The sequence below is a fragment of the Magallana gigas genome, chromosome 2 (assembly GCF_963853765.1).
Source record: "Magallana gigas chromosome 2, xbMagGiga1.1, whole genome shotgun sequence".
NCBI classification, from domain to species: Eukaryota; Metazoa; Mollusca; class Bivalvia; order Ostreida; family Ostreidae; genus Magallana; species Magallana gigas.
The window spans coordinates 20,554,221-20,580,901 of NC_088854.1; the positions used below are offsets into that span (position 1 = coordinate 20,554,221).

The following is a 26,681-nucleotide window of genomic DNA, read 5'->3' on the forward strand; positions in this document are numbered from 1 at the left end:
GGTCGGGATCGGCCTGCGGCCTTCTTTTATTATTTAAGTCTGGAAGCTCGGGATCAACATCCTTTTCCAAAAGTTGCTGAATAGGAGTAGGTTGAAAAATTGTATGGGAGTATTTTTTTAAAATTATATGCTGTAAAGTTCTTGCATCCGCCTTAAATATCCCGCCCACCCTTTCCCAATTTGTTTAGGAAATAAAGTTTTCAATGCAGATATATGCTTGTTTTTTGTTTTTTTTGCTGCTGGCTTTTCCTTTGTTTTTGCAGATTATAACATTGAAAGACGTATCTATTGGTTCTTTTCAAGAAATGTCGTGGCATAAGCACTGATGTGGCGCTTGCGCACACCAAAGCAACTGAGGCCTATGTAAGCTTTGTATTATTGTGAAGTTGTCACCATTGAACTGTGAAGGGGGGTAAAATGCTAAACCATTTTGTTTGTAAAATATTTGCTTGATGTGGATTCACATTGTTTTGTGCATATAACTTAAATTTAAATAAGTAACCACCCGCGGTTTACCCGGGGTGGCCATTTAACATATGTTGTGTGTTGTATAAATTTTGATGCATTTGTTGATTTTGTGTGGGTTTGCCCAAAAGTTGTGTGTTTATTGGCATCCCACAAAGTAATATACCACGGCCAATGTTCGCCAAATAAAACTATAAAATCACATATCTTGTTCTTATTTCCTTGTATAAATAAATCATTTTATACGTACATCGGCAATGTATATCCCAGAATACAAAATGGATATTGTGAACCACAATTGTATAGATTTATAACGAACATCGATCTAAAACATACATTGTAATAATTATATTTATAATGGACCTGTATCGTAAATTAAAAATTGAAATTTAAAAATTCAGAAAAAATGTTCATACATTTACTGTAAGGATACAAATTATAACGACCCAATTACAACGAAGGAGTAGAACTGTATAATGCTGTTTTTGGCCTCCTTGTCTTTGCCACTAGCGGTCGTTGCTTGACTACGTATATACCAACTGAAATTTAGGTTTAGTAGCTCTATTGTTATTTTATTTACGCTTCACTGTATTTTTAAAGCAATCCCTTAAGTACAATGTGGTTATTCCCTTAACGAATACTGGTAGTACATACTAGTTATAGATTGAATAGTCTATGATGTGTCTTTCAAGTTGGTTAGAAGAGAACATTTGTTGGCGACTATCTGCATAAGATATGTTGATATGTATTTTTATGTCCTAAGCCATTAGTGTATTCATGTGCTTTGCATTTTTATTTAGAATTATTTTGGTTGGATAAATTCAATATAAAATGTTAGGCAAACGACTTGATAAAAGAATCGATTTGTCTAACAGTTGAACATATTACACATGTATGATATCATTTTGTTTTCAGGATGTCAGTCAAGTAATTTTGACTTCAGGAATAGCCAATTAGGAATAGGAATGATAGAGAGTGATATGATAGCATAACAATCATCTTTTTAAACTACTGTAAAGTTTATTACAAAAATATCCTACACAATAAAGTGCATCTTTAATCACTTTCAAAATGACACAGAAGTAATAAATTAAGAAACAATAATTAATGTTTTGATTTATTTTACCGGTCTTGAGAGGTTGGCTGTGCAATATATGAGTTCTGTTTAGTTTAGCTAATTTGAATTTCATGTCTTTTCCTATATCAGACACGCAGTGCTCTGGTCTCATCATGTAGCTAGTCCAGCTAACGCCATTTTATTGTAAGAACGGTAACTCTTACTTGTGACCTGACGGCCATATTTGATGGTCAGAGACGACCACGATAGGCGATATCAAAAATTATATCTGTAAGTATAAATTAGAACAATGACAACTGGATTTAATGAGTTGAATAGATAAAGACTAATGTTTACTTTGTTTGTATACTTTTAAAGTGAAATAAATTTGGATAACACAATGTGTGACAGTAAAATACAATTATTGTTTTCGTTACCAGTGATGTATTTTTTAAAGTTTAAAGTTATTTGCTCATAGATTGGAATTAGTTGGATATCATATGAACTTCTACTAATATTTACCTACGTATCCGTGCGAAAGATTTTTTTTTAAATGCTGCGCTTTTCTGCGATAACAGTTTAAACGTTTCTCTATATCAATAATTGCATTTTATTACCTCCCCCTTGTTATAGTCTGTTTTTAATATTTGTATGTCTTTTATAGGCTTGTCAAGGACTGTTTCCATTGAAAGAATAGAATTTTCCATATAATGTAAGTCAATTTATTTAATATCTTGTAATATTTGTATGATACATGTAGTATGAAGCATTTTCATAAATGTACACGTACAACTGAACATTCATATGCATATGTTTTGAAGCTAAACTTCTATATGTTTCATGAAAGTACACTATTCATTGCAGAAATATTAAACAATTTTTGATTGATTAACAAAATTCCTACTACATGTAATTTTACAGATATAGATATATGTGTTTTATGTTGTGTGTCTACGTATTTGTTCATTGTCTATGTCTATGTGTATTTGTGTACGTCACATCACAAATTAATTATGCTTTTATTAACTTCAAACAGCGTATATGTGGTAAAATTCTTTTTCTATAACATCACACGTTATCACAATGTCTTTGACCAATGAAAATGTTGTTCAAATATATAAAAAACATAATGGTTCCATGAATGGTGTCCATAAAGAAATCTGCCAAACTCTGCACATCGATTCGTGTCAAATAAATAAAAGCAGCTTACATTGGAAAATTAAAAAAATTATCAAAGAATTTGAAAGACTCAATAAATCTATAAGTAAAAATCAATATATGAGCAATATAAGAGGAAAGAATTCAAATGTCCATCAAAAACCAATAAAGAACCAGCAAGCACATGTGTACCGTCAGAAACAGACACTGAAAAAATAACAACAAGAACTGAACAAGACATTATCATATCCCAACTAAAGAAGGAAAATATTAAACTTAGAGAAAAAATCCGAGGCTATAGAATTAAAGAAATTAACCAGAAAATGAAACGAACCAAAGAAAAGGTGAGGAAACTGAAAGAAAAAGTGAATGTATATCAGAGGAAGGAACAACAAGAAAAAGATAATAAAGTTGACAAAGAGTTCAGTGCAACACTCTAAATACTTATATTGAAGAACTCAAATGTGAAATCGACAATCTGATCGCTGAGAAAGATGACATTGTAGCAGATGAAGATGATTATGTACATGTAAAGAAGGTTTTAGATTTTAAAGAAAATGGTAAAGGTTGTCCATATAATTATAAATTAAGAAATCTATATTATTTTTTTAGAAGTAGAAATATTGGTGTTCACCATATTGGTCCTGTTTTAGAAGCTGTTTTAGATATTTTTAATGTAAGTGTAAACAAATTACCAAGTAAGAGCACTGCTTCTGTTTTAACGAGTGAAATGGGTGTTTTAAGTAGATGTCATTTGAATGAGGAACTTTTAAACAGTAGTAACATTACAATGCATAGAGATGCAACTACAAAAAAAAGGACATCATTTTTATGCAGTTCAAATTAGTACTGGGGAGAAAGTTTTGACAGCAGGTGTGAGAGAAGTGAGTGATGGGAAGGGAGAGACGTATGTGAGTGCTACCAATGAGATTTTTAATGATATTGTCAATGATGAGAGGGAGAAAGATCAAATTTTTAATTATGTTTCATGTTTTATGACAGATAGGAGTTCTACAGAACAGAAGGTTAACAATATTTTATGTCAAGATATATCTCATGATGTTCAATCTTTTAAATGTTCAGTACATCCCCTTCTTCAATTTTCTGAGGTTTGTTTGGAAGAAATTTTTCATATTGAAAAAGAGCTAAATATTCATTTTGATGGACACACCAGCTCTACTAAAGAGCCATTTACCATGTTTATTTTAAGGTGTGTATCTAAATTTTTTTTTAAAGATGGCACTGGCGATCCAAACATTTCTCATTTATATTTTAAAAGCCAGGGCATTGATAGAATTCCTTTAATGAATATAAGAGGAAATCGTTTTAATGTTTGTTTTTATAATGCTGTTGGTACTTTTTTTATACACAAACTTTTACTTCAATACATTTTATCATCAAAGAGTTCTTTTAATTTTGTCCAGAATGTTATTGTTTTATCATTACAAAACAAATGTATTTTAACAATTTTAAGAGCACTTGGTATTTTATGTAAATTATTAACAGGACCATATTGGTTAAAAACAATGGAGGTGAACAATATTTTATCAATGGGGTCAGTTTTTAAAAGATGTTTACATGTTTTAGATTTATGTGCAAAAGAACCTATATTGGCTTTAAGACAGAACATTAGACTATTTGAAGGACCAGAATTAGAAGATACTGTTTCTGAATTTTTATTTACATATCCTATTAATGATGACTTAACATGTGTTTTTATCAAACGTTTCTGTGTTGTTTTAAAAACCAAAGTAGAAAAACTATTTGCTGATTTTTTAAAAGATGGTAAATATTTTAATGTACAAAAGAATTTAGATTTTAAGTGTTCATCCTGTCCCACGAGCAATATTTGTGTAGAACAGTTGATGGGACAGGTTGATTATCATGTACAATCATCCTCCATGTCATCAAATAATACCGTGGAAAGTAAACTATTATATGTTAACAACAAAACTTCAGAATGGTTCAATAACAAAAGTGAGGAAGAGAAAAAAAATCACTGTACAAACCATGAAAAAAACCAGAACATTTATGACCTTAGAGAAACACAGAAAACAGACTTTATTAAGGAAACACCTCACGAACTTAAAAGAAAAACAAGAGGACATAAAAAGAAAGAAGAAGAAAAAAGAAGACGAACTTGACAAAGTCATAGACCACATCAGAGAAGAAGGACTGTGGGACACTAAAAGTAAAATTGATAGTGAACTCCAGAAAATTAAAACCAAAAAAGACAGATTGTCATCCTTAAAAAAACAAATTAACATCCACAAGAAAGTATTTCAAATCAGCAAACAGCATAAACATTTATTAAATTTTAGCAAAAAAAGGAAAATTATATGACGAAGGAACATTAAGAAACAATCTAGTAATGTTAATGACTTTAAGAAAAGATAATAGTGAAACAACTGTCTGCGAAACCTCCTTTTCTCCCATGGACCTGCTCAGTAGAGAGATTATACATACCTGGTCCGAAGATGGCGAGGATGTTCAGTGGGAGGGAAAAATATTAAGCCATGCTAATGGAGTTTTTAAAGTAATTTAGTCACAAAATTGCACTGCATGATTCTTACAAAAATGGTGTAAATGGCATCCTACTCCCCTAACCAAGACAAATAATTACTTTTACTTTATGTAAAACGTCATTAAAAGTTATAGCATATTTACTCAGATATATAATTCATTAATCATGAATGGTACAATGGCGAGCATTTTACTTACTTAATGTGTTTTAATATATATCAATTTGATACGTTACTAAATTTTATATAAACTTAATAAAAGAGTAATAATAAAAGAGTAATAATGTTTAACACTGAATCCAAAAGATATTTAAAATTTAGTAAACTGTTCAATGTTTCATGTTTTTGTTTGTCTACGTCAGTGTTTGTGTTTGTGTATAAATGTTAGTGTATGTGTTCAAAGTCATATTTAAAAAAAAAAATGAATTTTATCATTAAATTTTTGATTTTAATATTCATAATATCATTTTATAAGGACAGACATTACAATTATTTAAATATTTCAGGTTTTGTATTGGAACGATAAAGAAAAGACAGACAGCAGTGTGTTTGACTTGACGGAACAAGAAATAAACAAAGACATTGAGGACGGAAATTTATTCTTTAAAGGTATTATAATGTTAAATGTATCTATTGGGTTACATTAAATATATTACATTTTATTTATAAAAAAAACCACATAACCGGTATTTCATTTATTTTAGACGCAGTAACTAGATTGGATCATTCCTACATTTGAAAAAGACTATAAAAAGAGGAGTTGTCTTTCATAGGTAATTTCACTATTATAAAGAGTAGGAGTTATGACCCTTTGGTCACAAGGCCAATTTAATTTGACCAACATATATAGATGATTTGCATATTTATTAACCATCAACCAATGAAAAGCTGTTTAGTTCTAGTCAAGGTATGGACAAAGAAACAAGGTTTTGCAAGTTTACTGAAGAAAATTTTATTTTTAAATTTTAGGTGGACTAGTTACATCATGTACTCGTTGTTTTGATATAAAAATGTTGCAACCTATATATTCAATGTATTATTGTTAATTTCTTATTAAATTAGTGGCATCGAATATCAAGATTACGATTTCATGACCATCGTTTTAGGTCACCTTGTCTTAAGAATAACACATATTATTGCTAATGATTTGACTACCTCTTGATAGCTTAAATCATACCATGCATGACGAAGAGTAGTTTGTTTCTATCATAAAAGAAGCGCTGTGCTTCTGATCTTGATAATATTTCACATTCTGTAAAAAAGATAAAGTTGCTGAAGAATGAAAAACGTGTTTAAAATGACGTTCTTTTATTATCCATTTGTTAAGAAAAAGTAAATACATAATCTCCATCTGAAACCAAAGTTGCAGTAACTGTTCCAAATTTGAGTATTTGGCTTGTTCACTCTTTAATGTTTAATGCCAATTTGTTCGGTTATGGGCCAAATTGCTTTAAAAACGAGCCTCTGTTGATGAAACTGAATATTTAAAGTTTATCGATGCAGAAACAATCTACAAGATCCTAAGATAATCTGTCAGACAACTAAATTTTAAAATAGCAACTATATGTCATAATGAACAAGACGTCATAAAGACTATTCACAGCCTTCCTCAGTTTGCCTTTCTAGTTTCACAAATAAATAAATACGTGCAAAGACTAATACAACTTATAAATAGCATTGTGCCCCCACTTCTAATGATGCAGTTTGTTGCACCCTTATTTGTCATAACTGTGGTTTTGCAAGGGTTATTGTACTTGGTTGTTGGTTTCTGTGTGGGTTTGGTTAGTGTTGGACCACTATAACATGTACCACAGCAAATGGAAGGATTAACCGGACAAATACGAGTATAACAACCAGAAGCTCTGTCTCCATACTCACACCCTACAGAGAAAAATCAGATCACACATTGAAGTTATATGTCTGCATATAGCATTCTTGGCAAAGTAATATTTTTCAGCTATTATAATGTTTTTTATTTAGATACTTATCTTTCAAAAATATCAGATTTAGAGTCTTTCGATACCATTGAAATGACAATCAACGCTTGTCTATACTTTAAAGTCATAGTCTTGGCAAGGACAATTAGCCCATTAATTTTTTATCGCTTCCTAGTTATGGAAAATGTGGGTGGAAGGTCCGAGACAATTTGAAAGTTTCTAAATTTTAGAATAACAAAATTTGACCCAGAATTTTACGTAGAAGTGATTGTTTGGGTTGAAAAAGCAGGTAACTATCAAATCGTTTCAAACCTGCTATTCCGGTGTTGAAGTATCTGCATTGCTGGCAACATTTGTCTTTTACGCGATAACAGACCCATGGATAATCACTTATGTCCTCAAAAGAACAAGTGATTTCTTTACTGCTATAAGTCATGACTACTCCTTCAGCATCTCCATATAAGCACGCATCTACAATATAATGAAAAACCATCTATTTTACTTGAGTCTTGACGTTCGTCGTTTTATTGTTATCATATGCTAATATTGCTATCTAATTTTGATACAAGAGTTACTAGTATAATGCATATATAAGTCTGTTTCTGTGGCATTGTATAATGTCATACCAAATAAAAATAAGTACTTTGATTGAATTGCACCTGATAAGAAAGTTAGAGTGTTGCCAAATGTAAAACGTTGGGATAAATGTTTCAGTGTATTTACTAAAATTCTTTCCAGCTTTGTTCCTATTCAACAAAATCTCTTACGATACCTTTTTCTTTTTCAAAAAGCTATTAACAAAAAACAATTTTCCATGATTGTATTGAACAAAATTCCAATAAAAGTCTGGTCCTGCGGACCACTTGGCAATCTACTGAGCCACAAAACTGAACATAAATTCAATGTTTAGCAAAGATTATTGTTGTTTGATCTGTTAAATAAAATACACTTTTAACTATATCTGCAATTTGATCATGGTAAAGATTTGGTAGAGATATTCTCTTGAAATAACTATTATATACCATCTCCAGGAGGCGCACACTCATCATACTTGCACTTGCCAGAAATACACCACTGAAAAAAAGAAAAGAAAAAAAAAAAAATATATATATATATATATATATATATATATATATATATATATATATATATATATATAAATGTTTTCAGTAGACGATAACACAATAATCCATTTCTTTCAAATTTAATCCAGAGCGCTTTCGCCTGATCGGCTCTTCAGTGGATTTCAAATTATAACAGAAATAACAAACGTTGACGTCGTTATTATATATATATACTTAAATAAATAAAACAGAATGCGACAGTCCAAATTAAATAAATTGTTTACTGTTAGCGCTTTCAATTGACAACGTTACAAACAACGTTTTTCATTTTGTATAACTGTCTGAAGAGTCGACATGGCTGAAAGCGCTAACAGTAAACAATTTATTTAATTTGGACTGTCGCATTCTGTTTTATTTATTTAAGTATTTTTTGCTGTACCAAGGCTTTATATATATATATATATATATATATATATATATATATATATATATATATATATATATATATATATATATATATATATACATGGAAAAAAAGTAAAGTGAGCAGCGATATCCTTCGTTTTACAAATTAAGAAAAAAATCAATCTAAGTAAAATTAGAACCTTTTTATTTCCACACTGAAGGCCATTTCCTGCAACAGCAGAGGTACAAACACCACTTCCGTCTGTTTTCCGACACCAAAGTGTAGTGCAGATACTCGAAAAGTTACCATCATAAAGACCCTATGATACATAAGCTATGAATATACATATCAGTTTATTAACTCGATTTCTAATTAAGTCGTATTCCAATTTATGCTCTCTCTCTCCTCTATCTCTCTCTCTCTCTCTCTCTCTCTCTCTCTCTCTCTCTCTCTCTCTCTCTCTCTCTCTGTGTTATATGTTACATACGACCATACCCTACAAAACGAAGAACCTGGTCCAACGATGTGTCGACAGTGAGAATCAGCATCATAAATTTCTCCCGGAAGTGACGTATACTGTTTAAGTATTCCAGAGTCATAACTAGGACTTAATACAGTCATGCAGTTTTTATCGTCTCTGTTTTAACAAAAATAATTTTTGCCAACATAAAAAAATATGTACAATGATGCATAAAATTACACGATAACTTAAAAAAGTATTTGAGAGCAGTAAATAGTTAGACGAACATATAGATAATTGTCATCCTATAATGTGATGCTTACTGGTTAAGTTTGTTTATAAAGGTTGTAAAATAGTTGACAGAGCATGTTGAGAATTTCCATGGATTTTGGTTTTGCACTGGCCTACTGATTGCTGACATTATGTAAGAATCATCGCTGTCACACGCATTACCACTGCCGTCATGCTGAGCACCTAGTCTGGCAGATGGAATATCATCCGAAAATAAATTTAAAAACTATATCTGAATTTAAAAAGGTTAAGAACATGTATATGAAATTGAAATTGAATTTAACATTTTACAGGATCTTTAAACATAAATATGCACGTTAAAAAAATAAAAAAGGAACGATTCTTGGTGTGTTTTTGAATACCCGTGTCCTAATTCATGTGCAGCTGATGTGAGTACAGCAAAATCAAAATGATCTTCCACCACCGATACCGACTGGTCTGAACACATGCCTGATACGTAGGCAAGTCCCACATTGCTAGAAGATCCTTTGTTGGTAAAGTCATACCTTTGTGAAAAGATTGTCATGTTTAAGAAATATTAATTTGATCTACAGCCGCATATATGCATATAACAGGACATCAGAACATGCATGTAATCATAAGCGTCAAGTAGTGCAAATGCAAAAGTAATGCACATGAATCACAAATAAGTGGTTTATGGGCCACATATTGTTGGCCATACTAACTTGCAAACGTAGAGAGGGTGTTTCCCAGGTAAAGTGTTTAAACCCCATTGTGTCTCCTATTTATACCTATTGTGGTTTATGATTGAAAATTTCGGATTATTTAAAAATTTACTAGTATTTTTATGATGAACACCCAATTGGGGTTATTGTCTCGCTCTGATATTCTTTGCAAAAACAGACTTAAATCGAACATCTTGGAGGAAAGTTATATAAAGGTTTTAAATAAAACTGGCTGTTTGAATCTGAAAAAGAATATTCCACAATGCTGTATCTTAATTGTATTGTTTCAATTTAACGAATAAAGGCAATGCATCTTAATAAACATAATTTGTTTATCCAAAATGCTGTGTGTCAGGTTTTGAAAAAATATCAGCAGTTCTAAAGAACATATACGTGACTGAAAACTTAACAGCATGGTCGACAACAAGACTTAAAGTGCCAGATAAAGAACTAGGTACGGTAAACACCAAAAACGGCCCTATCTCCAAATTAAACAATATTGTACCAAAAGGTAGACATAACTATGTAATTTCATAAAATAGAAAGGTTTTGATAATGAGACCATTATTTTTATCTGTACCACTGCTCCAACGTAAGGTCCTTTCAATAACGTTTCAATGACGTCGTTTAAACAGTGCAAAGTGATTGGTGGTTTTTAAAATAAGAATTATGTACATGTATAACTAGTCTTAATAATTGTAATCCATGGCTGCATTCCGCTTTAAAACTAACCTAAAAACCAAATGAGGTAAAATTGTGGCATTTATGTCATTTAATCATGTATATATGTATACTAGTTTAGATTCAAAGTACATAAAAATCCTAACATTTCGTATTTTTTCTGAAAAGATTAATAATGAAATCCATTCTAATTCAACAAACAAACAAGTGTTTAATAAATAAACATCAATAACCAGTAAAATCAAATCATGCATTGATTTACATTTTTAGTTGAATTATTAAATTAAGTTTAATCGATGAAAACGTGTTTTCTTTCATAAATCTGTTCAGGTGCATACTGTACACATTACATATACCGCACAAGTTACATGTAAGTCTGCTAGCTACTCTTCCTGTCCCTGATTATCCAGGGCGTCTTCATCTTCGGAGCTGTCAATGGCTCGAACTGCATCGTCCACATCCTCTGTCCAATCCCGAACGCCAAGAGACTCATCTCCTGCATTATTATGATGTCTGGCAAAAGCCAAGTACCAAATAATGCAGGATATGTGCCCACTCATTCCAACGAATCATGCCCCATTCTTACAAGTACAGTACCAGGACAAGATAGTTTCACAGTATTTAATCCACAGTGAGTACTTTTTGGCTGATATGTGGCGGCTTTGAATTTTAGCACAAACGATATTGGGAACGTCATTGCTCACCAGAATTTCAACCATTCCATCATCTGTGAGGGCTCTGCTGCATAAGACTTCGCCGTCTTTAACTGATACACGCCGATGGTGAGTTCTCTAATGTCCTCTTCAGCAAGTCTGGGGAAATCCTTTACGATGTTGCTGTCGGCATCGATGGAAGTCGATTTCATGGATCTTTTATCCAGTCCAACAGTATTCAAATGTTTCGAGCTTCAAAACGCATATACATATTTGTATATAGTTTATACATGTATACATGTCTTTTATATAAGTATTTGCACATTTGCCATCTAGGCAAGACAAAAATCTTGCTTTCGATGACGAACGGCCTAGATGGCCGAGTGGGGAGCGCGGTGGCCGCTCACTGCTATGAGAATGGGTTCCAGAGGTCGTGCGTTTAAGCCTCGGTCGAGGCGGACGGTGGAGCTCCAAGAAAAGTGAATTTCTCTGTGCTTTATATATATATATATATATATATATATATATATTACTAGAACCGATTTGGTTGGACTTTTCCGACCGCGTCGCGTTCAATTCTACCAACTACGTCATACATAAACAATACCCGCACCTTAACCGCAATTTTTTTTATTGGTGGATTCAGCTTACCGCTGATTGGTTGCTGGTTAACTCAGACTAAATTATGCGAGGACAGAAAAACAACATATCAAAGAATGAAAAATTCACATGGGTACTCGTGACTGTCGAAATTGGGCTATATTTCGAAAGTGTACACTTGTGATAAAAATACATACGGTGCATACATATATAGCTGTAGCTCTATGTAGAAATTTTGGGGTTAGTAAATATAAAGCTACAGTGCATACAATACTTACATGTACAAAAAAACTTTACGGCAATTTACCGAGCATAAAAATAACGCTATTTTTGAAAAGATTTACATCATACCATACCACATTTTGTGCAAATAATCCATTTAAATAATTCTTCATTTAGTTTACTACTGATAATTATAATAATTGTAGCTTTACTCGCCCCAAACTTTCTCCTATTAAACAACCTTTATCCTTACTCGGAAAGCGGATTTTTTATGTATGTAAACAAACCAGTGTACATGTATGGAGCTGTTGATCGGTGGTTCAGAGACAGGTAAAATAAAGAAATCTGCAGTAAATTGTTTGGGGATATTTTATTATATATACATTTACACCGAAAGTGATAGTGCAATAGAAGAGAAACGAATCAGACACTTGCCTAATGAAGACACACTTGCATTCTCGTCGATTGCCGATTGAAATGTGTAGAAATCAAGGAATTCATATCTATCACTTCGACTGGCAAGTTAGTAGGTAATACATGTGCATTATACATTTACGATATTTACATGAAATGAACGCTTAGCACATGCAACTTTTAAATATTATATTTTTTTATAACGCCGTACTCTGGACCGTAGCTTGAGGCTATGGTTCAACGCTCGTTTACAGAGACAGAGAGAGAGAGAGAGAGTTTTGCACAGAATTTAAACATATGGGATAGTCGATAATGACTCCATATTAGGGGAAAATGAACTGTTCTGAGAAATCCTTCAGCTCTGGCATTGCATGAGCGTGTACTGATTACTCCGCCTAAGAAAAGGAGTTGACCAATCATGAAGTTTTCACAACGGCAGCGTGTATAATTTATGCATGACGTAGCTGACAGAAATGCTAGTGACGCTATAGGAAAAATCCAACCAAAGCGGTTTTGATAATATATATTTTCTATTCAACATATCATTTTCAAGAACAAACTGTTGTAGTTCGTTTGTTTTCTTGGCCAGCATTATCATTTTAGAAGCGACTGCAATATCATCATCAAATTTTCCTGAGGGGATCGGAGGCCGATATTTGTTGTAAAGACTACAAACAATCCTGACGTAGTCTCCGATAAATGGAATCTGACTGTTTGCTTTTTGCCAAGATATTTCCATGTTTTCACCCGACCGTTAACAGATTCAACAACCAATCTGACCTATAATAAACCAACTCTATTTAGCATTTCAATTTTTTTCCTGTGAAATAAAAGCTTATGCTCATATCGGTACATACTCGGTATGTAAGTATTGTGTATGATATAGTGATAGTAAAAGAATAAAACATTTAGACTAATCATTTATTTACTTTTGTAACGAGCCTGGGGTTGTTTGCCTCTTCTGTTGACAGTTGTTTTTTAGCTTTTAGGATAAACGCAGGCATCTCCATTCGAATACCAAGGTCGTTTAAAACAGACTCTGAATCACGGAATCCTCTATCTACCACAAATATATCGTCCTCTTTGACCCATCTCTCTCTGTATTTCCTCGGTGTACAAAAGAATGTAATGGTTCAGAATTGAGGAGTCCTTTTTCTTTGGATCTGCTAGGTACGGGCCAAGGACACTGGCGATATATTCTGTCGTTGAAACAATCATCATATGCTTCAAAAGTGGCTGTATATATATATATATATATATATATATATATATATATATATATATATATATATATATATATATATATATATATAAAGTTCCGTCCAGCACCAGTATTGCAGGGGCAGTTGTTATGTCTGAAAGTAGTTGTTGTGCAAGTGGCCTTGTATGGGTCTTAATAATCTCCTCTCTGGTGATGTGGAGAAACCCAATGTTCCTCGTGACATAGTCTGACATAAGAGCCTTTCTTGCAGACTGTACTGCCCTGCGAATCTGCAAAATATACCTTAATTGATACAAATCGATATTTTTATTATTTGTATACTCAGTACTGTGAGAACATATTTGCAAATATAACTTTATTGAAATATAAACCTGATATTTTGTCAAATTAAAGATAGTTTCGAGCATTTGGTTGTCCATTCCACAGCGTAGTTTTGTCAGAAGAATGGCTAAGCAGGTACGGATTGACCTCGTCTTTGTAGGCCTAATGTTGTTCACATGAGTAAGGACGTCATCATAATGCTCCCTGGTGAGTCCAGTTACGATGTGGTAGTCAGAGTCACTCAAACATGTGGGATCATCGAACTTAAATCGTTTACCATCCTTTTTAATGACTCTGACCTGCTGTAGAAGCTCAAGTATCGATGTTCTGTTCAGATTACAATACCTTTGATGGCTCTAACTTTTTCCAAGGCATCTTTTGAAAGAATTCCATCTTCAATATGATATGGACAGCACCTTGACCCGGATTTGGCAAATAGTTCACTTTGAATATAGGCCTAAATCTGGCATATGTTGAAGCAACAATTAACTTCGGTCCAGGCTTCTTACAAACAAAACAGTGTGGGTGACTTGTACTTGTGCTTGGAATGGCTAGTGTCACCGACGGTGGACTTCTGTCTAAATACCGAGGCCTTGGTACCTTCACGGGCGTATTATGAACATCTGAGGCAGATCTTTGACTTTGTGCTATTGTGATTTTATTTTGCTTTTTCTTGTAGCAAAGATGGGAGCATATGTTACATTTCACTGCTGATGCCGAGATATCAAAAATTGCAAAATATTTTTCTAAGATCCTTCTTGTTTCATCAATAAATTTCCTCCTTTCCTTTTGAGTATGACGTGTTTTGCATTACACAACTATAATGTTTGGATTCATTCATTCTGGAATAATTCAGCATGAGAGAAATCAATACATGTGTACATATGTACTTAAGTAAAAATTTAAAATAAGCACATATCTATCTTATTTTCTTTGTAATATTTAATTATATTTAATATTTAATTATAGTATACTTGGCAGTCAGTGTTGACTCTCTCTCTCTCTCTCTCTCTCTCTCTCTGAATTGAAATTTAAATTGAATTCCTTCCTTGATTGACCTCCATAACCTCTCTCTCTCTCTCTCTCTCTCTCTCTCTCTCTCTGCATAAGCGTACGGTTTTTATATAAAATGCCTTAATACATTATACTGCATTTTATGCAAAAATGAAATTGAATTCTTTACTTGATTGAATTCCATAACACCAATAAATTCTTAACATTACTGATAAGTTTGCTCCGCCTTACTCGACAAATGTGACGTTATGCTATCAAACTTTTCAAGCACATGTATTTTGAAGAAAAAAAAATACACATGGATAAAGTGTTTCTGTTATATTATCTGAGAAGTTTTGGGAAAGGATATCTGATTTCTGATGTTGAAGCAACAGTGTGTCGTTATTGTGCCGTTAACAATGATTTATGGAGTTGAAATAACAATGTGTTGTTCTTGTGTCGTGTACATATACAAGTATAAACAAGGATTCTACTGTGGATTAAATGGCCTAGCTACTTTTGTATAGGGATGGGACGATCCACCGATGCATCGCGGTATTTATTTTGACGATATTTGGATCGATACATTTACCATTAATACAACGATACCTTACCGAACTTTTTTTATTTTTCAAAAATATCCGAGCTTCATATATCGGCTATTTTTAGTCCGCGCGCCTAATATGAAAGTACAAAGATGGCGGAAAACCTCGTTAAGTTGTCAAAACTGTTTGGAAGCTAAATATGGAGTGTGGAAAACTTTTGGAGTACTTGTTTATGAAAAACTAGTGTACACGAGACTAAAGTAATTTGTAAATTGTGCAACGCTCATTATGAATATAACAAAATAACTTTGGACATGCGGTAATACATCGGCAGATTGAATAAATTTTAAACTGTTATTCATGTTTCCATTTAATTGCAATGTATCGTGATATGTATCGTATCGCATCTCATGTATCGTGATATGTACCGAATCGGCTCAGTACAGTATCGTCCCAGCCCTACTTTTGTAAGGTAAACTCAGTAAGTCAAGACATATAATTTTTAGGAATAAAGCACTATAAAAGTTATATAGTGTTTCTCAGTCACTATCACTGATAATATCCGTGGGTTGCCGCTGGACACTTGCCTGTCGCCTCGTCTAGCACATGTCCTATGTCTTTACTTGTTGGCTGCAGGCAGTAGAATCCTCGCTCGTGCAGATTCCCGCGTGGGGACGTCACGGGCTAATAGATAGCCCGTACGGGGAACGAGTCCACAAACACTACACTCCCCTCCGTTTTCCTTGAGGAGAGTAGGTCCACGTCTGGTACAAACGGGACCACCGAATAACAAGGGGCGTGGGAACGCCATCCCAGCAACAGTCGGGATAATTTCCAGGGAACCAAGTCCCACCTGCGGTAACACCAATCCCAGCAACAGCCGGGATACTAAGTCACTAGAGCAGGGCCCGTCCAAATGACAAGGGCCTCCACACACAAAAGGGATAATCGAGGTTGCGGGTCCAGCCCGGGGAGGGCAGCTCTACTACGTCTGATCCACGAGGCATGTCCTGCACAATCCAGATGGCGACGATGGCATCTCCCGTGCGTCCGACACCCTAGTCTGGACACCTGAAGGGAGATACTCCAAGTTTGGTGCTGCTCCTAAAAGCTGTCCTCTTCCAACTGACTCCCTAGCAAGGAAGTTCCTAGTTGCAGGAACATGGACATCCTCAACCGCTGTCTCAAGACTGCTTCCTGGTATTTTCAGCTTGGCTGTACTGGCAGTCCGAGCTGCCATGACAAACAGATCATCCGAGACGGCCCCCTGGGTTGGGGGCAAAGAGTTTCCCACTATGTCATCCTTGCCCTTGGCCTCAGGGCACTTGGATTCCGTAGGAACCACCTTGCTGCTCAGCACTTTAAGCCGACAATTACTGTCAACTGGAGTAACTTCCTCTTCAGGGACATCAGGATCTGTGGAGAAGGACTTCAGCAAGTTTGGTCTCCTGTGTCGCATCCTACGCCTACCACGCTTCCTCCTGCGCCTTATGTTGAGACAAGGGGCGTCCTTGTCCACAACACATGAGTCATCTGCAGGGTGCTTCCTGAAACTGGTCTTCTCATCCTGGGTTAGTAAGCTCACAGTGCGAAACTGCCCGCTGGGCGCTTGACTGCAAGTCTTGGTCTCTTCATCTGCAACTCTTTGACAGGCACCACGGCTACGCAGGGAGTGATCTACAACCTCTCCAGCGCTTCCTTCCGCCTTCCGTCTAAGGACAGCAGGACATTCTTTACGGAAATGCCCAGTCTTTCCGCATCTGAAACACTGACTTGTCCTTGGGCCAGATCTGGGGAAACAAGTCGTCGGGATCCCAAGCCAAACCGAATCGAGAACTTCCTTTAGGGTCTTCTCAAGATGCTGCACTCGGCTTTTCAACTCCCGTATCTGACTCTCGGCTTTCCCATCTCTTTTACTCGACTCCTCATCTACAACCAAACTCCTCACTGCATTGTAGCTATTGCATGGGGGTCTGCCCCGTCGGGAATGCCGGTAGAACTGCATCCGGTCTACAGCCTCATCGACGGTCTTGGGCTGGCCATCCAGGGCATACAGGCCTGCCTCCCGGTCCTCTGCCCCGTAACACAGGGTGGGTATAGCCTGAGTGTGAACATCAGGTAGCTGGGGGAAGGCACGAGTAGCCAAGGTCAGTACTCGGTCTGACCACTGCCTCAGGGACTCACCGCTGTTTTGGACTGCAGACTGGAAGTTGAGCTGGTGGGCCAAATCAGGTGCTGCTGATCCAAAGCGCTTGTCAAACTTCCTCAGGATGTCGGCGAAGCGCAAATCAGGGCTGGTCTCCAGTAACAGAGTGAAGTGCTCACTAGCGGTTCCTTCCAAGAAGAAGCAGAACTGATCGTGTTGCTCAGTCTCTGTCCAGCGCTGGCTTCGCGACAATCTAACAAACTTGTGCAGGAATGGCTTCCAGCTTGATCTCCCATCAAAATGCAGATCCTTATACCTCGGCCTACTCCAGGTTGTCAGATTGTGGTAGCTGGTGGGCGGTGCAACAAACTCTTGGAGGTTGTAGCGCACTGCAGGGGTTTGCACATCTCCAGGTAAACCAAATGCTGCTGCTGGTCTCTACGAGTATTCCGGGGGATGGATATACGCTGCGGGTATCCGCGCGTAATCCGAGGGACATTGAGACGCTGCGGGAATCCGCGCATGACTTACATTAAAAGGTCTTTCAGTGGTGGGGGGGCTCATATGTATGTGCCATTCTCCCCCCTCCTTCACCCCATAAATGACAAGGTTAGGAGGGGACCTCAGGTACTGGTATAGGATAAATACTAGGCCGATGATCCGAACACCCGCCCATAACAAATGGGCCTGGTGAATAACGATCATCTCGATGGCCACTACTGAGCTGAGACTGTGCATCTGGGACAGTGGGGTTCTGGGTGGGTGGAACCTGGGGCTTTAAGTCAACTGCCTGAACTGGTCTATCATACTGCTGCCCCTGACCTACATCCCTAGACTCTGGTGTAACCCCTTGTGAATAGACAGGTTGGCTATCTGAGGACTGGCATCCGGGCCGTGCTGACGGTGCAGGCCCGGTGGGCATTTGATTACTGGGGGTTGAATCCTGGGTAGTAAGGGGATCAAAATCCAACAAATTTGGGGTTTGCCCCTGAGGCTCGGGTGGGCATAAAGTAGCATCCATGACAGTAGGTGCTTCCCCAGGGGTAAGGGCCACATGGGAACATTGTGACATGGGGACCCCTAAATAGTCACTAGGTGGAACAAAGTCCCTAACACCAACTGGCGAACTTAAACCCTTGGCCGACAAACGAACAGGATCTATAGTATCACCCCTCCCCCTCTCAAATCTTTCAGGAGACTCAACCCAAACATGGGGATGACCTATGTAATCACTGGGGGTGCTCTCTCAACATAGCCTACCCCAACATGCCCTGTAGTGTCCAAGTATGTGGGTTGCTTAACAATACTGACGGGATCTGGCCCGTACACACAGCTGGGCCTAATACCCCTTGACAACTCATCCCTTCCCTGAGCCATAGACATAAATCGGGGCGATCTCTCATCCAACCCCAAAGCAAACAGAGCCTCCTCAAATGACATGATGATAAATCAAACAAGTAGCACAAACAAATTTAAAGCTAAAACTGGCTCAATGATTACAAAAACTAACAGGAAAGCTGACCACGATAGGGCCCCCAAAATGGCGGCCTCAACGCGATTTACTCAAACTCCCTAAACAAAATGATACAGGCTTACTCTACGGGAAAAAAAATCTCGGAATAACTGGCAAGTCCAGGGCCCCACGTTGGGCGCCAATATAGTGTTTCTCAGTCACTATCACTGATAATATCCGTGGGTTGCCGCTGGACTTGCCTGTCGCCTCGTCTAGCACATGTCCTATGTCTTTACTTGTTGGCTGCAGGCGGCAGAATCCTCGCTCGTGCAGATTCCCGTGGTGACGTCACGGGCTAATAGATAGCCCGTACGGGGAACGAGTCCACAAACACTACAGTTATATAGTTATTTATAGATTTCTTTGTATAAAACTTCCCATTGATATCCGTAAATCACAAAACTATCAATCGGTGCAGACGATTATTTATTTTCTGATGCTGCACATATTTTGCCTGCAAAAGAATCTATCTTTAGACCTAACTATTGCCAAAAATGTTATTAAAACTTGTGAAAAATACTGGAGATACATTTTTCTTACCTGGACAAGATTTCCTCATCGATATATCATTACTTGGCTAATAAAACTGCATCTCGTGGTACACCCCGACTGAATTCGCCCCAAAAACACGTCACAAAACGGGAAATTGTACTACCAGCGCAGGTTTCGAGCAAAATGAAAATATGTTTATTTTTTTTTCTCTTTATTAGTATATTTGTTTAAATCATGTTTGGTTTTGCTCGAGGCATGCGCTCTGTATTTTATTTGAAGTCTTATGCTCAAATTTATTAGGAAAATGTGAATTTCCGGTAAATAAGGTGCATATAGCAACGGTTCGCAAGGTAACTTATACGGACAAAACGTTTGCACGTTATTATATAGTACAAATGTACGTGTTTTCTGTTTGTAAGCAACATGAAAATTGTCCGAATTTTTAGGCATGGGTGCTATTACATGTACAACCGTACTTTAGTTCTTTCGATCAGAGAGGCTCACTAAAGCTATGAGCTAACAACAGTATCCACCCGAAATATGTAATAAAAATTCAAGCTTACTGAGTCTTTTATGATATACATGTTCAGTTTTCTCATTTCTCATTCATTAAAAATACAATTTCACAGGTTGTTTTTGTAATCAATTTGAATTACATAAATTTGTATACAAAGCTATATAAGAGTTTTTAAGAAAAATACATAGAATAATAAAAGACTCAAAATATGCGGCATGTTTGCAGTACAATAAATAAAACGTTTTCATAAAATATGACTTTCTAAAAGGAAGTTTAAATGTAAATAAAAATGCTCAAAGGTTTCTATACAACACTTACTGTTCATGGTCACTTTCCTGTTTTTCAGTTATATAATAGCAAAATAAAATGGATAGACCCCAGGTACCCTACCTCCTTTATCATTTCTAATCTAATCATGAACCCGGTACCAATCTCAAAAACCTAAATAATCGTAGATTCTTTTGTTCAAAAACGTTAAGATCTAGGAAATGAATGAATGGATTTTAAAATAATGAACACAAAATCGTTTCCTTTTTTATATTTTAAGTTAACTGGTTGAAATACAAAAAATAATGTGAATTTAAAATGATGAAAGTTACGTACATCTGCTTAACAATGGTATTGTTCTAAAGTAATACCGGTAGTCATTCAATCTCTTTTCTTTTAATTAAACTAAACATGGCGATTTCTACTTACCTGGTAAACATCATGGCATGGTCATGTGGCGGTATTCCAGACATACCATTGATCCAAGAAGTGACGGCGTTAAGAACGACGGTTGAGTCAGCCATTGTTTGGGAAGATGACGTATCTTTATTGTTTTCTATAAATTGTGCCTTGTGTGGTGTCTAATACAATGAAAGTATTGCATTTAAAACAGTTATCTATTTTCTAATGACATAGTCAATAGATTTAAATATATTTTATATACGTTTTAAAAATGTTTATATAATGCAGTTACGTTATTTCATTTTTTGAAATAACTTTTAAAAAGGCAAAATTATGAATAAAATATGTATGCAAAAGGCTTTTTATTCATAAATATAAATCATTTTATACGTACATCAGCAATGTATATCCCAGAAAACAAAATGGATATTGTGAACCACGATTGTATAGTTTTATAACGAACATCAATCTAAAACATACAATTTATTATACATATTCATAATGAACTAGTATTGTAAATTAAAAAAAATGGTATCTTAAACTTCAGAAACAGTATTCATATATTTGAAGTAAGGATACATATTATAACGACCCAATTACCCCATTTACAACAAAGGAGTAAAACTGTGTAATGCTGTTTTTGGCCTCCTTGTCTTTGCCACCTGCAGTCGTTGCTTGACTCTGCATATACCAACTGAAATTTAAATTTAGTAGCTCTATTGTTATTTTGTTTACGCGTTATTGCATTTTTTTAGAAATCCCTTAATTATAATGTTGTTATATCCTTAAAGCATGCTGGTATGCATACTAGTTATATATTGAGTAGTCTATGATGAAGAACATTTCTATCTTGTAGTCCATGCTCGCTCGTTTGTGTCTTTTAAGTTGTTCAGAAGAGAACGTTTGTCGGCGAATATCTGCATAAAATATGTTAATATGTATTAATCATTATATAAATAGTGTATTCATGTACATTTTTATTTAAAATTATATTGTATGGATAAATTCTATATAAACTGTGAGGCAAACGATATCGAATTATCTTAAAGTTGAAAATATTACTTATATTAGATATCATTTTGTTCTCAGAATGTCAGAGTTTTATAGTAATTTTGACTTCATCCAGCGCCTATGAAAAGTCTTTCCATTAGGAATAAAAAAGGTAGAAAGTAATATGATATCATAATAATTATTTTTTAAGCTACTGAATAGTTAATTTAAAAAAAAAAATATCCTACACAATAAAATGTACTTTCAAAATGACACAGAGATAATAAATTAAGAAATGATTAATAATGTTTTGATTTATTTTACCGGTCTTCAGAGGTTGGCTGTGCAATATATGAGTTCTGTTTAGTTTAGCTAATTTGAACTTCATGTCTTTTCCTATATCAGACAAGAAGTTCTCTGGTCTCATCACGTACTCGTTGTTTTGATATAAAAATGTTGCAACCTGATAATATATTCAACGTATTGGTGTTTATTTCGAATGAAATTAGTGTTTTCGTATATCAAGAATACGATTTCATGACAATCGTTTTAGGTCTCGTTGTCTTAAGAATAACGCATATTATTGCAAATAATTTTACTACCTCATGATAGCTTAAATCATACCATGCATGACGAAGAGTAGTTTGTTTCTATCATAAAAGAAGCCTTGTGCTTCTGATCTTGATAATATTTCACATTCTGTAAAATAGATAAAGATGCTGAAGAATGAAAAAGTGTCTGCAATGACATTCTTCTATTATCCATCTATAAAAAACGGAAATACATGGTCTCCATATTAAACCAAAGTTGCAATTACAGTACCAAATTTGAGCAGTTGGCTTGTTTTCTCTTTAACGTGCCTCACTACACCTTGAAATAGTTTCTCAAATCAGCGGAACATTACTTGATTATGATAGATAACATGCTGGATAAGAATTATATGTGTCAAATAGGCGAACAAATGTGCAATTTTAGATAAAAAATAATATTTTCAAAAATTTTATTCAGTAAACATGAGCAAAAACCCCAGTCAGATTCGAACTTATGACTTGCGGTTCACAAGCCTGATACTTTAACCACTGTCAGTGAGCTATTACGATATATATCTAGATCTAAATCGATTGATACACACAGTTTAACAAATCATTTAAGTCGCCATCTTGTGACGTTGTGGCTTAAAAAGTATATAAGCCTCGGTGTAGTAAAGTACCTTAACGTTTAATGCCAATTTGTTGCTTTAAAAACGATCCTCTGTTGATGAAACTGAATATTTTAAGTTTATCGATGACGAAAGAGTCTACAAGATCCTAAGATAATCTGTCAGACAACTTAATTTTATAACAGCAATTTATGTCATGATGATCAAGACGTCTTAAAGACCATTCACAGTCTTCCTCAGTTTGCAATTTTAGTTTCACATATAAATAAATATGTGCGAAAACTAAATTAACTTGTAAATCGATTTAACTCTTACCTCTAATGATGCAGTTTGTTGTGCCCTTATTTTTTCATCAGTGTCTGCTGTATAAATTGGTATATTTGAGTTTATTTCTCCATTTTCTTTCAGATCAAATGTGATCAGCTGATCAGTGCTGAATGTCAAGCTTACGAGCAATTGTCTGGGCAAGGCGGTGGACCTTAGAATTCTGCCACTGTTCGTAGATACTTTAACCATGACATCAGCTAAAGCAGTTATATCGATACATGTACCTCATGGAGTGTGTTATGAATTTCAAAGGTAATCAAATAATACAGTTAGCAACGGTTCTGAACAAGACTAAAAATCTTTTATATGAGTTTATATAAGAAACCACAATTCCTATCTAAGTTTTTTCAGACCTATTAAAAATGTTATAAAGCTGTTAAATACCTGCGACGAGAATTTGATTCAATTCTATACATGTAAGTGAACAAATACAGTACAGGCGACGCGGATCCCGTGTTTCCCGCGCCCCGTCACGGTATAAACACACCGAGGTGATCGGCCAGGTGAGACAGGTATACCGCGTTCCCAACACGGTAAACTCATCATCTACCTGTCCCCGCCACGGTAAAATTATCGATGGAAAAGTATCGTATACAAGCGGGAGTTATCTCCCCGAATGACAAATAAATTGCATGTTTCTTTATATTTAATGACGATATTTAACCAGATTTTGACAGAGATTATAATCGAAATACTTGGAGTCCTTTTCACTATTTTTTTTTAATTTCATAGCTATTAAATGAATTATTAAAGTATTTAATTTATTACTTGTGCAGCAAATAAAATATTTTCGAATCGATTATCATATTTAAAGAAGGTCGTTAAATTAAAAATTGATTTTAATTGCCAATAAATCTGTACGCAGTGTGATTGTGTTTTCTTAACAATTAATTGGCCCGCCTACATTTGTATTGTTTGTTGTTGAAGTCCATGCGTGTCAACTTATGATGAGCAAGTGATTAAAAATTAGGGCTTCCTATAAGATTACGAACCCGGTATTTTTAGCAAGTTCCGTTCATTTCTTACAAGGTCTTCTACGTGTAAAGAACATTTTTTGTGAATTCACGTTTTAGTGAATTTATGTTGCGTTACTTTAAGTATGGCTCGCAGTTTGTCATTGCGCGAGGATTCCCACTTTCTAGTGCGTTATGCGGTACGTTTGCGACGACAATCTTCAAGTGCGAAGCCGTGTGTTCTTCAAGACTCAGTCTGACTTGAATATTCAGTGTGGTAATGAGTATGACGTTCATTAAGGCCGGCCTAAGGAAGTCGATCGAGCTGTGGTCTTGCATGCGCATGCTGGATGTGAAAAGGACACGAGCGAGGGCCAATCTGCGAGAGATGGAAGACACCGAGTGTAAAATTATGTAATCGAAAGATATTGTGGGTATCCCTCGTCATGTTTTCGTGAAGGTGTAACAGCTACCCGCCGTGACGGAGGTTAGCGTTCGCTCGCGACCGAGCCCCCCCCCTCTCTCTCTCTCTCTCTCTCTCTCTCTCTCTCTTAACAGAATAACTTTGAGAGGGAAATGCTGTTTAACCGTTCTTATGTTCTAACATATTTCAATTAAATTAAGAACATGTCTTGAAAGTTTTGCTGTTGATATTTCATGCCGATAAAAAAACATTTAAACATTTCAGTAAATGTATTGAAATCATTTTATGTGTGCATGTACATGTAATCTTACTGAATATAAAGCTACTACACATATGTAAACCCGTTTCCTGTTTTCGTAACCTTACCCCCCCCCCCCCCCCCCCCCCCCCCAACCACCACCACAAAGCTTTATGATTGTCGAACTTTATTTGACTCAATTGTTTTACACACAGGTGTGAAACCATCGCACTGAAAGGAAAGCACTCTACGCTTGAACGCACAGAATACACAGGAATGAGACAGGTAGATAATCTGTGTAACGATTGACCAAGAAGAATTCTACATGCATATCAAACAATTTTGCTAATAGTTATATCAAATAATTGATTCATTTTACTGCGTTCTTAAACTACAAAAAACAACTTTATATATATATATATATATATATATATATATATATATATATATATATATATATATATATATATATATATATATTCGCAAATATGTTTCCTTACATGAACCTAAAGAAAAGCGAAAACGTTCAAATCTGTATGAACTTTTTCGTGATGTCACAATGATAATAGCACGCGCTCATCGCTTTGATTATTGTAAACATAAAATCGCGTCAATTTTAACAGTTTTGAACGATTTGTCTTTTTCGAACGTAAAAATAAGTAAAGAACAGCAATGTTAAAAAGTTCACCGGAATATGAAGTGGGTTGGTACATGATCAGATCTACTGAGAAGCCCTTCGGGCTTCACAGGATTTGAATACGTGACCAACCAACTTCATATTCCGGTGAACTTTTTAAATTGATGTTTATTTCTTAAATATATTTATTATATGTTATCGATTATTTTAATTATATCAAAATATATACTGAGACATAATTACCCCAGTTTATGTTTTCCTTGGTTTGAAAATCCGGAAACATTGCGACAAGTACGTGCATTTCTATCATAAAGATCAGCCCTTGATTAATCCAAAATGGAAACATCCTTGCTATATAGAAGATAACTTACTGCTTTATTTATATTTCATATGAAAAACTAACATGCACACATAACGGAGCTGTTGATATGTGCTAAAGTCAAAAATGGTTATCTAAGTATAATAATTCATCTGATGATATCATAACCTTTATGTCCTTGTCTTTGTTTTAATCATTTAAATATATTATTCACAAACACAAAGCGAGACTATGAACACGGGTAGCCTTTTCATAGTCTTTGGTATTCAGATGTCAAAATGACTTTAAAAAAAACAAATCAGAAGGAAGTTAACCAAAGGAAATACGATAACTGCCTGTTAAGATATTGCTTACAGTATATGAATATTTAACGGTAAACAAAATATCGAGTAAAACCATAAAAATATCACCGATGCAATGACTATAATGATAATGATTTGTATTAATTTCGTAGACTAGATGTAATTCAATCATTCTACAAACAAATAAATATGAAAACATACATTTTACTCAAAGGACATGAACATTTGCCATTAGGATCCCCAAACTATCTTTAATACAAGTAGTATAAGCAGGTTATGATAAATTAAAAACAAACTG

At 35.1% G+C, this 26,681-nt stretch overlaps 1 protein-coding gene and 1 long non-coding RNA gene across 2 annotated transcripts; one reads left to right on the forward strand and one right to left on the reverse strand.

The window, feature by feature from the left end:
• Window positions 1-916: 916 nt before the first annotated feature.
• On the reverse strand, window positions 917-26,204 carry LOC105332488 (A disintegrin and metalloproteinase with thrombospondin motifs 19). Its single transcript, XM_066075517.1, has 18 exons — window positions 26,006-26,204; window positions 23,499-23,707; window positions 22,649-22,723; window positions 22,349-22,487; window positions 21,843-21,951; window positions 21,635-21,728; window positions 21,429-21,503; window positions 21,062-21,213; window positions 9,723-9,866; window positions 9,393-9,548; window positions 9,105-9,246; window positions 8,809-8,928; window positions 8,162-8,213; window positions 7,452-7,610; window positions 6,892-7,083; window positions 6,380-6,454; window positions 6,194-6,222; window positions 917-1,701 (listed from the first exon to the last, which is right to left on the reverse strand). The coding sequence occupies exons 1-18, from the start codon at window positions 26,106-26,108 to the stop codon at window positions 1,669-1,671; spliced, it is 2,058 nt and encodes a 685-aa protein (XP_065931589.1). The 5' UTR covers window positions 26,109-26,204; the 3' UTR covers window positions 917-1,668.
• LOC105324478 (uncharacterized) lies at window positions 1,677-6,186 on the forward strand. Its single transcript, XR_010710855.1, has 4 exons — window positions 1,677-1,813; window positions 2,187-2,234; window positions 5,709-5,811; window positions 5,907-6,186. It is a non-coding gene; the product is annotated as an uncharacterized lncRNA (long non-coding RNA).
• Window positions 26,205-26,681: the final 477 nt, after the last annotated feature.